This window comes from Pleurodeles waltl, chromosome 1_2, assembly GCF_031143425.1.
Source record: "Pleurodeles waltl isolate 20211129_DDA chromosome 1_2, aPleWal1.hap1.20221129, whole genome shotgun sequence".
Lineage (NCBI taxonomy): Eukaryota > Metazoa > Chordata > Amphibia > Caudata > Salamandridae > Pleurodeles > Pleurodeles waltl.
Genome location: NC_090437.1, coordinates 39,365,045 through 39,377,038, shown reverse-complemented (window position 1 = coordinate 39,377,038; position 11,994 = coordinate 39,365,045). Strand labels below are relative to the sequence as shown.

At 40.3% G+C, this 11,994-nt stretch overlaps 1 protein-coding gene across 2 annotated transcripts in view; it reads right to left on the bottom strand.

Annotated features, from left to right (window-relative positions):
- Window positions 1–2,454: 2,454 nt before the first annotated feature.
- STAP1 (signal transducing adaptor family member 1) overlaps window positions 2,455–11,994 on the bottom strand; it is a 478,236-nt gene continuing 468,696 nt past the window's right edge. For both annotated transcript variants that reach the window (XM_069235790.1, XM_069235796.1), the window contains exon 11: window positions 2,455–5,616. In XM_069235790.1, coding sequence (XP_069091891.1) covers window positions 5,555–5,616 — 62 coding nt within the window. In that variant the 3' untranslated portion in view covers window positions 2,455–5,554. The remainder of the gene's footprint in view (window positions 5,617–11,994) is intronic.

The following is an 11,994-nucleotide window of genomic DNA, read 5'->3' as shown; positions in this document are numbered from 1 at the left end:
CATCATTGCACAAACTGAGTAAATAAGAATCTGAGCTTACATAATCTAAACCTTGCTATATTAAAATCCTAGAAAGTAACTAGCTAAATTTCTATTGTACAAGACTATAGGGTGGTTTAGTGCGTAGCCAATAAACTTTAATTCACGTTTCAGAAGTATCTTTCTTTGTTTTCTGCACCCAGGATTGGTTCACCTTCTCTCGCTCCTAGTCACCAGTTTTCGCAGTAGATTACAATTGTTGCAGGTTACAAAACATTTACAGTGAGCACTGAAGACTATTGTTCCTCTGGTACACATTATCTCATCCCAAGAAGGACAAATGTAACAAGCAAAGAACATAGCTTTTCCACAATGTGCACATCATGCAGGATATTGAATAACTAAATAATTGAAACATGTTCAGGACATTTGACGTTTCTGTAAGGTCAGCTAACAAGTGAACAATGAACACTGAATTTCTAGAAACTGCTGAGACACACAGACCTTTAGAAAATGCTAAATGTAGGCCTTTCACTAATGCTAACATATGAACAAAATAAAACATTTAATTAATATTTCAAACCTAATAATCATTAATTCATCTTTTTTAGTGTTCATAATTATGGATAACAAAATATTTCGGCATTAGACACTATTATTTTTATTACTACGTATTGTTTATGGTGTCCACCACAATTGTCATAAGTTTTATTTCCTAACATATTATTTTGAATTAAACTTTTAAACACACATTTTAATCTTTTAATTAATACTTTAGTACTTCAAATTGTATCGATTAAACTTGCTCTCTTATAGCTGTATTGTAAATACGGCGCAACCATGTTGTTAGGTGGGGCAAGGCCGACGCTACCGAAGTGGCCTATCGGGACTGATGTGCCACTTTCTCAAAAATATTTTCCCCAAAGTTTTGTGATGGAGTATATCTTTAATTTCTTCCTGAATAACAGTAGGGTAGCTCCGTAATATGAGAGGTGACCATGTTCTGCGATAATGTTCTTACCAAGCGATTTCACCCTTTATAGGGCATGGTGTCAGGCTGTTTCTGGTGCTCGTTTCATAGGCATTTTAATAGACGGCTTGAATGCTGCCCGGTGTATGCAGTGAAATGTTCAATAGATTCAAACACTGTCTTAAGGAGACCTGCTTAGATGTGAGACAGACTTCTCAGACTCGGCTATTGCACATTCTTTAAAGTCCATTGTTTTCTTGTTGAAAGCTGGCCACTCTCTGCAGAAGTTCAGACAAACAAAGGTGAGGTAATGCACATTCTTTGGGTTTCACCTCGCCTCCGTGCAACTTTCTTCAGCAGTTCAGGTGTTATAGGCATCAGTTTAAAAGAACACCTCAGCAGCCTCATAATGAGCTTTCTCGACCATACAGCAGACCGGGATCAATTATAAGGTAGCAAAACATCTCTTAATTTATCTTTGCAAAATTGAACTGTGATTGGTTGGTGAACGACTTGTGTTTTAGGGTTTAAGGGAGATCCCCTAGCACCACTGAGTCCTTCAGACTAATAGAAGATGACTTTACTCGTCTATTTCCCACCAACCACCACCTTTCTGTTCCCACATTCTCCTAACCATCTTGATGAAAAAGTTCCAGTTCTTCTTCAGAAAGGTGCTATACAATTGATTCCAAAATCAAAAAAGGAAAACCTACATCCTTATCCACCAAACTGGGGAAATATGGACCTATTTCGACGTGCTTTTACTAACAAATTTCTGAAGAAAAATAAATTCAGGATGGTTACTCACCAGCAAGTGTTTCTGATGAATGTTACCGCCTGTAGAACCCTCACCTGCTAAATCTCTTTCAGATGCCGGACTGTATCTGGAAAATGTTGGAATACCTTTCCTGTTCAGGTGGGTGGTACTGCTGCTCAAATTTAACTCTGGTGAGACTCCTGATAATACATCACAGACCTTTATGTGATGTTACCCAATTCTCTGTCATCCATTCTGTTTTATTTCTCTCCCTAACACCTGGATTTGAAGTGGCTCTCAGTTAAAAAATCATCCTATATTTTTTCTTTCATGCATTTGCAAACCTCTCCTGTGAGGATGCTCACTTGAAGAAAGATTCCGAATTTGGCAAGGCTGTACTTCATTGCCTCCTTCTGTTAGAGGCACAACAAGTTGCTTTCCTTTGTGTACATTTTTGTAAATGAAAGTAGTGTGCACAGTGCTGGTGCAGTCTATGTATATGTGGCAAGATACACACAACCACAACAATGACTAACTTTACTCTTGTTGACCATTGTCCACCTTATGAGTCCACAACTCTCAAGGTCTCTCATTTTTCCACTGGGGAAATACTGTGCTGATATGTCTTTTGTGTTTCAGGTTGGATTATTGATTTCATTTTAAAACACAAACAGTGGAGGCATAAAAATTCAAACAAAAATATAGATACTCAATTTGATAAGCTTTAACACACTAACAAAAATATTTGCCAAATATTTATTAATTTACAAAGATCACATTTGATTCGTGTTTTCTATTCACAAAACATGAATTTACACTTGCACATGTATTCACTCAAATGTGAATGAAAACGGTGCAGATGCCTTTGTAATTGTATGAAATAGTTAACTGTTTGTATTCACATTATGATGTAGTAAATATTCTGCATACTCCCATTCAGCATAGTTTATAGTGTCCGATCTCGCCTCTGGGACCTATTTGCTTTGCCAGTATCTTCTGGTGATGTTTTACAGCGTCAAGGGAAAAGCAAAAAGCTTTTTCCCAATGCTCGCAGCATCAATAATTTATTTGTTTAAAAAACAGGCACAATGACAGACCACCGACTGTTGCATCCTTTCGCTGGCGCATCCATATCTGATAATAATGTGTGTGTGTGCACCACAACGCATGCATGTGCCAGCAGAATGATGCAGGTGCCGTTTGCAACGTTTTTTAATTTACCAAGCCAAAATGGCAGATACGACTCACACATATAACCATGGGCCCAATTTGGAGTTTGGCAGAGAAGGTGCGACGGAGTACCCTCTCCACTAAACTCTGGCTCGGCCACATCATTTAGGGCTGAATGGACCAACTGTAGGTAGATGGCGGACCCTACTCCAGCTCCATCATTGACATACTTCTCAGACAGCATTTTGGAGTACGGGCCATCGGATGTAAGGCATCCAACTGTCCACCCAGTTCAAATTGGAAGGTTAGTAGGCATTTATTTTTTGCTGTCCATCAGTGATGGACAGTAAAAATAACAAAAATTACCCCCTCACCATCAGAGAAAATTCCCAAGGTGTTGGGGTCATACGTTTTACATTTTTCAAAAAACAAACTCCAGCTTTGGGAGTTTTTTTTTAAATGTAAAACTTTGGAAAAGTACAGCAGTCTGTCATGTTTGATGTTGCCCTCCGTCAAACATTGCCAACATTGGCAGGAACCTCTATAAATGTGGTTCCTTTCACTATATAGATATCCACTGGCCGGCAAACTTCTCTTGATTTGCCAGGCGGAGCAAAGCTCCCCCAAACTGTCTACCTTTAATCCAGACGCTAAACCTTAAATCAGGCCCTACGAATTGAAAGTGGCCCCAAGGTGCGTGAGGTCGGGATTATTCAGTGAATGTGATTTCCCTTCATTTAACATGCAGTATAACAATGTAGCCATTAATGACTTACGTAAACAGGATTTATTATAACTTTGTTAAATATGTTATATAAAACGAGATAGGGAATTATTGAACTATTTCCTTTCCATGAAAAATGAAAAAAGTGAAATATTTCCTTTCTATGCTCATTTGTCAATTTAACACTTAGGTAACTCCTTATTATCATGTTCATGGACAAAACAAGATAATCATGGTTGGCACATGGTTATCAATGGACAATTATCTGTGTAAACGTCTTTCCACTGTCCGCACTTTTGACAGGGCTATCTTGTCATCATTACGACTGCTGGCACATATAGTGCATTTTGGATGTCTGCTAGTGCAGAGGCAAACCTCAGATAGTCATGAACGACCATTACAATCAACCAACTATTGATAAATGGTCTCACCTCCGAAGCTATGCGTGAGGCAATGTTGTAACTGAATCAAATCTGTAAACTTTAAATAGCAATGGAAAGAAAGCGGTCTAGTGAAATACATATGAAATGGTGGCCCGTGGAATGCCCCCCTCTGATTATGGGATGAATAGAACCAAAAAATGTGACAAGGATGAACTAATTATGTTGCAAGAAAAAGCTAATTATGAGGCATACTTCAGCACCTTTAGTGATACTAATACTTCATTATTTTATCATTTTTATTCCTGGTAATAGTGTCAGGGAATAGAGTTCACCTCATTAGTAACAACTTAACATCCAAATACATCAATAAGCGACTTAAAGTTGAGAAGTCAAACTTTGAGAAAAGCATTCCAGTGCGCAGGAACCTGAGTTGCCAAATTTCTTGAAACTTTTGATCAGTTTGAGCTAGAAACATTTTTATTTTTGAAATCTGCAGATTATGCAGCAGATGATGGACTACATATCAAATGTGGCAAATATGTAATTATGTGGAAAAACGCCACAGCCACAGAATCACATAATTCTAGAGGCTTTGGATATAATTGACAGGGCTACATGTATATCTCCTTCTACTAGGAAATACGTTGGATCCTGTTACTGTGAGTACTTTCTCTATCATTTCTGCATATTTGCACACACTTTAGGAAGGAAAAGGGGATGACTGTCCTGGTAAAAGTCATAAAGCCTTTGGCTCCCTAGGTTTAACAAATGGCTGAAACATGTTGACAAAGGGTGTGGGAACCATTGTAACTCCTTGACATCCCTTGCTTGATACTAGTTTTTAATCTTACCAGGTAATGACAATGTAAGCACCACTATCCTCACATGTTTGACTCTTTGCCCCACAGTTAGCCCAACAACAGCCGCCTATTTGGCCAGGAGATGAGGAAGGGCACGGTTTAGAAAATACAGAAAGTAACCATGTCTGCTAAAGGATTATCTCTCTCACTGGAACCCAGTGTGTGCAGTTGGGGTGGTGTATCCAAGGACATGAGTTTTAAAAGATTAGTCCTAGTTTCTGTAGTATTCACTACATCTTCCCCAAGAGCTCATAACCTGGGGCCAAGTATAATTGATGAGTTCGTGCCAGCCCTTTCCCTTGCTCTTCCGTTGCCTCTGTATCTTGTGAGAAGGCTCAATTTTATTGTAGATTTCAACGTAGCCTAGTATACTGTCACGACTTCAAACTGCTTTGCTATACATTTGTTAATATTTCCTGAATATTAAGACTTTTAATACTTCCTGAATTTTAAGATTTTAATTTAATAATTACAAAATATACAGCATTTACAACAGCAATTTGACACCACAAATAGATCCAGAGTAGTTTTTTTTCTTCATACATGAACCAGGCAAGAGCTAAATTTCGTATGTGCGATGGTGCAAACTGATTACAGTGCTTATTTTGGCTAGGTGGTAATTAACGTCATCCGGCCACGTAATGCTTTCGGAAAACAGAGATTTGGGTACAACGTTCATGTATTTCGGCTAGCAACAGGTCCTTAGGGTGGTTATAGCTGCATCTTCTCCCTTCTCTTCTTTAATATGTCATGCAGCTCATCGTTTAGGTATCCTAGAAAAAAGCGAAGGGGTGGTTCAGTTTAAAAGATCAAAAGCAACAAACTAAAGAAGGTGCGTTGTATACTAAAGAGAATAGTGTCACAGTTCGTTACATGGCAGTGAAATCGGCCCTTCAAACTTTGACAAGAATAACCGTATGAAATTAATAGAACTACGGAAAGGTTCTACTTAAGGAATAACATTGAAAAAAATCAAAGGTATCAGAGTGCAGCAAAAGATTCAGCTCCAGCCAAAAATTAAAAATAAAACTTAGAGGTGTGGGCTGTTTTTATGGAACGTTGAACATAAAGCCATATGTTTTCAGATCACAACACACAAATCAGCTTTTTTTACCTCCGTCTACCAGATTGATTCAGTCTATATTACTGCATTATAAACTTTGTAACACCTCTTCACTACAATAGAAAGAACAAACAAAAAGCTGATGCTTACATTACAGTTTTAAATGCTAATAATAATACAGGGAACTGTCCTAAAATATTTTACATTTAAATTTAAGTTTGCAGTTTTATTATGATGACTGGTTGCAGTAATGCAATTACTGAATAGAGGCATTACCACAAATAATCTGTGAGAAATTGGGTTGTTGGTTGACTGGGGTGTGAGCCCTGCTCCACCAACAGCCGCGGACCCCTGAAGGATGACCCACAAACGTCACTAAATGAACATGTTCTTAACTCTGGGTAGCCTAGCACAAAAAGGAGATATGCTTAATTCAGAGGCAATGTGTAAAGTATTTATGCAGCACAAAAGCAGCAATAAAGTGAAAACACAACTTAAGAAAAATCCCAAACCAATTTAGACAAATGGAGTATATTTAATAATTTTTTGACACCAAAACAACAAAAATCCAATCCATAGAACTGGAGTTATGAATTCTTAAAATTGAAGGTTTAAAATTGTGCCTTAAAGGTCAAACCCCTAACTGCAGACTTCTGGTCACGAGAGACCACGTCAAAGTTAAGGCCAACTGCAATGGAACGCGGTTTATAACCAAAAAGTGGACTAGGCTCACTCAGTGCTTACATTTAGACTTAAAAAAAATTCGGAAGAAAAATGCCTGAGAAGGTAGAATTTCAGCAGGGCAAGGCTGCAGGAGTATCTGAGGAGGGAGCATGTCCGTCAGATGGCCGTAGAGTGAAGCCTGGGTGCAGATTTTTACCTTCAGACTAAGTCACCGAAATGAAAGTTGAAACTCTCCAGTGGGACGAAGCAGAGGGCTGTGGCCAAAGACATTTCCACGTGGTTAGATATCCCTTTGGCAAAGGACCGATGTAACGGATTTGCTGCTACAAAGAAGAACATAGGGCCATATGTACTAAAGCATTTTCCATAGACACAGAATGGGTAAGCCCTTTGATACATCTGGCCCATAGTGAGAGAAGCCACAAAGTCAATTTGAGCAGCGACGCACCTCTGGTGCATAGGCGAACAGGTTGGTTCCGGTCTCTTCCCGGTTTTCAGAGCACGTTTTGGCCAACATTTGTCTAATCTTTACATATATAACCAGAACAACCCTGGACTTGGTTAAATATTTAAGAGATTACACATTTATTGGACTTTCCCTGTGCCTTTCAGAGGCACTGAGATCATATAACCATTGTATATTTATGAATACAGTAAATTAGTACTTTGTCTGGTACTGTGCTTTCTGTAGTTATTTTTCCACTCAATCAAGTTGATACTGAAGAATGTTAAGTAGATGAGAGTTCCCTTATACCTACGGATGAAGTCTGTACTTTTGAGTGAGTCCCACATGACATTTTGTGCAGAATTATAAACACATTTTGTTGTCCTCAGTTTTTGAAAATGGCCATCTAGGCACCTTTAGTATCACAGCCAAGGGTTCAGAAGTGAATGGAGACCTCTTGAGGGTTCAGGTCTCACTCAGGCTGGGTCCAGATTTGGGTTCAAGATGGTGGGAACCTATTGTGTCCCTGTTGTCAGAAAAGGAGGCCAGCAAACTAGCCTTTGTAGACACTTCTGCTAATCCTGGGAGGCAGCAAATCAATCCTTCCAGGTACAGCAGCAGTTTGGTAGATTGCACAGCAAGTCACATCAGCAAGCAGCCCTCTAAGATTCTGTCTGCAGGTCCAGTAGTGGACTGAAGAGTGGGTCTGAAGGTCCTATTTTTATACCTTGGTGGCCTTCTTCTAGAAGTTGGGAGAAGTTTCTAAACAGGTTCTTTGAACTGCTTGGAATTTCCTGACTACTCTGCCCTGGCTCCAAGCTAGTTGCAGTGACAATAAAGGGCCAGTAGGTCTTTATGTGGAGACAGGACACATTCTATTCAGGTGTAAGTTAGGATGTGCTCAGCTCCACCCCTCGTCTTGCTAACTGATGGCCCACAGAGACACACCTAATCCCTCTATTGTGTGACTGTTTGGGTGGAATTTGTAGAGTTTTACTGTCAGCTACACCCAGTCATGTGACCCAAGACAGGCTGCAGGCACAAAGGGCTAAGGGTAGGAAAATATCACCTTTCTAAAAGTGGCATTTTCAAAATTGTAATAAAAAATTCGGTTTTACCATTAAAGAGGACTTATCATTACAATTCCATAGGTACCAAAAATTACATATCTACCTCCTCTCATTTAGGAATTACAGTTTATTAAATGTAAAAAAGGAATCCCCAATGTTATCACATGAGAGGATGACAATATGTGCTGCAGGCTCACATGTAGCAATTAATTTACAGGCCCTGGGCACACGGTATACCACTCTATAGGGGACTTAAATGTAAATTAAATATGCCAACTGGGTATAAGGCCATTTGACAATGTTTTGGAGGCGGGCACAAGCACTTTAGCACTGGTTAGCAGTGGTAAAGTTCAGAGACCCAAGGCCAACAAAAATGAATCCAGCAAAAATTGGAGGGGAAAAGGCAAAGGGTCTGGAGGTGACCCTGCAGGGAGAGCAGGACCAATAATTTGACAAACTCTAAATGACTCCTAGAATTCTGAAGGTCACACGTTCACATCCTGGCAAGATGAGCTTGGCTTTCCATCTATCAAAGGTCAGTAAATTGCATTCTGTAAATTGGGTAATGATAAATTTGTTATTTGTAGAGGTTAGATATGGCATATGTACGGTAGGGAACACTATATAGGAAACAAATTATTAGTATGTGATTGTGGCAGAGGTGGCTTTCTAATAGGGGTATTTAGGCCACCACCTGTGAGCCGTTGCACTAATCATGCTTAAAATATTTCACCTTAATGTCATTGTATTGTAATTCTCCACTACTGCCAGGTGGTGTATGCCTGCAGTGAAGGGTTAGGCCATGTGGGGCAGGAAGGGTTGCCTTGCACTTCAAGACCACACTTTGAGTGAAAGCTAAACAAATGTGCGATCTTCATCACCATTGTTAGACTTTTCATGCTTGGCGTGGTCTCCCTTAACTTTTTGCCTCTGTTCCCCAGGTTGTTGATGTGTGCTGGACTCTGATTTTACTGTTTTTATTACTCTGGGCACTTTACCACTGCTAACCAGTGCAAGAGTGCAAGTGCTCCTTTACAAAATGTGTACGTAATTGGTTTATCCATGATTGGTATATTTGGTTTACTAGTAAGTCCCTAGAAAGGTGCACTAGAGGTGCCAGGGCCTGTAAAATCAAATGCTTCTAGTGGGCCTGCAGCACTGGTTGTGCCACCCACATAAGTAGCTCTGTAATTATGTCTCAGACCTGCAATTGCAGTGTCTGTGTGCGCAGTTTTAACTGTAAATTCAATTTGGCAAGTGTACCCACTTGCCAGGCCTAAACCTTCCCTTTTCTTACATGTCAAACACCCCTAAGGTAGGCCCTAGGTAACCCCAAGGACAGGGTGCAGTGTATGGTTAAGGTCGGACGTATAGTAATGTGTTTTATATGTCCTGACAGTGAAATATTGCTAAATTTGTTTTTCACTGTTGCAAGGCCTGTCCCTCTCATAGGTTAACATGGGGGCTACCTCTAAATCTGATTAAAGTGTAAATTCTCTTTGGGGGTGGATGGACATGTGGAGTTTGGGGTCTCTGAGCTCACAATTTAAAAATACATTTTCTAGTAAAGTTTATTTTAAGATTGTGTGTTTGAAAATTCTACTTTTAGAAAGTGAGCATTTTCTTGCTTATACCATTTCTGTGACTCTGCCAGTTTGTGGATTCCCTGTCTGGGTCAGTTTGACAGTTGGGCTGTTTGCACCTCACTCTAGACAGTGACACAAACGGAGCTGGGGTGTAGCCTGCATATCCTGATGAGTCATCTGTGCTAGCAGGGAGGGTAGAAGTGGTCACTCACACCTGAAAGCTGTGCCTGCCCTCACACAATGCAGTCTCCAACCCCCTGGTGAGTGTCTGGGGCCTGGCCTGGGCAAGGCAGGATATCACATTCAAAGGATAAATTGGGTATAAGAAGGGCACCCAAAACCACAGACTTTACAAACACTTCTGGAACAAGAGCTGAAGGGCTGAGGAAGAAGAGCTACCCTGCCTGTGACTGTGATTTGTGGAGCCTTCCTGCAGTTGCTGCTTCTGCCAGAGTAAGAGGGCAAAGACTGGACTTTGTGTGTCTTCCTTCTTAAGAAGAAATCTCCAAGGGCTTGATTTAGAGCTTGCCTCCTGTTGTTTGAATTCTTAGGGGCAGCAAAGACTTCTCACTGGCAGGACCTGGAGTCTCTGGAGAGACTCCTACTCTGCCCTGTGGTGCCCATCCAGTTCCTGGGACCCTGAAAGGAGAAGCTTGCAGCCTAAAGACAAGGAAATCCACGCACAGAGTGCCTTGCGGGGAAAAGATCGACACGACTCTGACCTGCGGCTGAAGAAACGACGCGCCGCCGGCTCCGCAGCTGAGACACGACACTCGCAGGAAATGGGACAGAAGAATCGATGCACGGAGCAGGAGAAACTACACGCAGCATCGCAGATGGAGGCTGGGAGTGCACAACCCATGCTGCCGGGTTTTTGGATCATCGTGCAGCTGGATTTCTGACTCAAGTACCGCTGTGCGTGGAAATGCAATGCAAGGCTTGCCCGGACCCGAGTGTGCTGACCGGATCGACGCATCGCTCTCCTGCAGAGAGAAGAAACAACGCGCCCTGACCCGGCGAAAAAGAAAAGACGCATGGTCCCACTCGTGAGTGGAATAAACGCCTCGCAAGCCTTTTTTGACGCACACTCACCCGTGCCGGTTATTTTTGACGCGGCCAAGGCACTTTTTCACGCTGACAGCATTAGTGTGTGTTTAAAACTACTTAAAGACTCTTTTTGCATTTTTATTGATAACTTGACTTGTGTATTGTGGATTTTTTTGTCGTTTTGGTCTTGTTTTGTTTAGATAAATATTTTCTATTTTTCTAAACTGGGGTTGTGTCATTTTGTAGTGTTTTCATTAAGTTCCTGTGTGTGTTGGTACAAATACTTTACACCTAGCACTCTGAAGTTAAGCCTACTGCTCTGCCAAGGTACCAAGGGGGTAAGCAGAGGTTAGCTGAGGGTGATTCTCTTTTACCCTCACTAGAGTGAGGGTCTTTGCTTGAACCGGGGGTAACCTGACTGTCAACCAAAGACCCCATTTCTAACAACCATAAATTTAAAAGTGCATGTCTGGCTAAACAGCTCAGGTCAGGCATGACATGCACACTTTGGCACTGACATCAATAAAGCAAATATTTATCTTTATTACATCAGACTAATGTGAGGGGTATTACTGGGAAACAGTAATACCCCTCACATTATTCTGATGTAATTAAGGGAAATATTTGCTTTATTGACGTCATTGCCAAATGGTGATCCCGAAAGTGACTTATGTCTCATAATCCACTTCATAAAGTAAAGTCTCAAGTGAAAAGAGACAAAGCCCAGCTGTAACAACCAATTTCTTGCCATCTGACTGGTGCTTAGTTAGTCACAATACTGTTGTCAGGGTAGTCTCCCCTGTGTTCCAAACCAAGCTGCTTGTCCTACAACAATTTTTAAATAAATATTCTGTTTGCTTATTTACAATCCAATCAATTCAAACTAATTTTCATGATCGATTGCCAAAAAATACATTTCATTACATTCTGTCTCAACATGTTTCAGAAAAACAAATTCCCTTTGTGAGGTGAAATATGTTTTCATAACAAACAAAGCAAAAACAAAAATCAAATTTCAGTACTTTACCTTCTCAAGTATTGTTTCATCTTTTGATTATACCTACTGAAATTAATTTAAAGAACATACTTCTCCTGATTGCAATATTCTACACTAAACCAAATGACAAGAATATGTAGTTATACTCTTAAGTTTTCCACCGCGTTGTCAAATTAATGGAGTTATAAATAAACAGATTCACATATATTAGTGCATTATACTGGATAGTTCCATTTCAGACAGATACAGTTTCCTACAG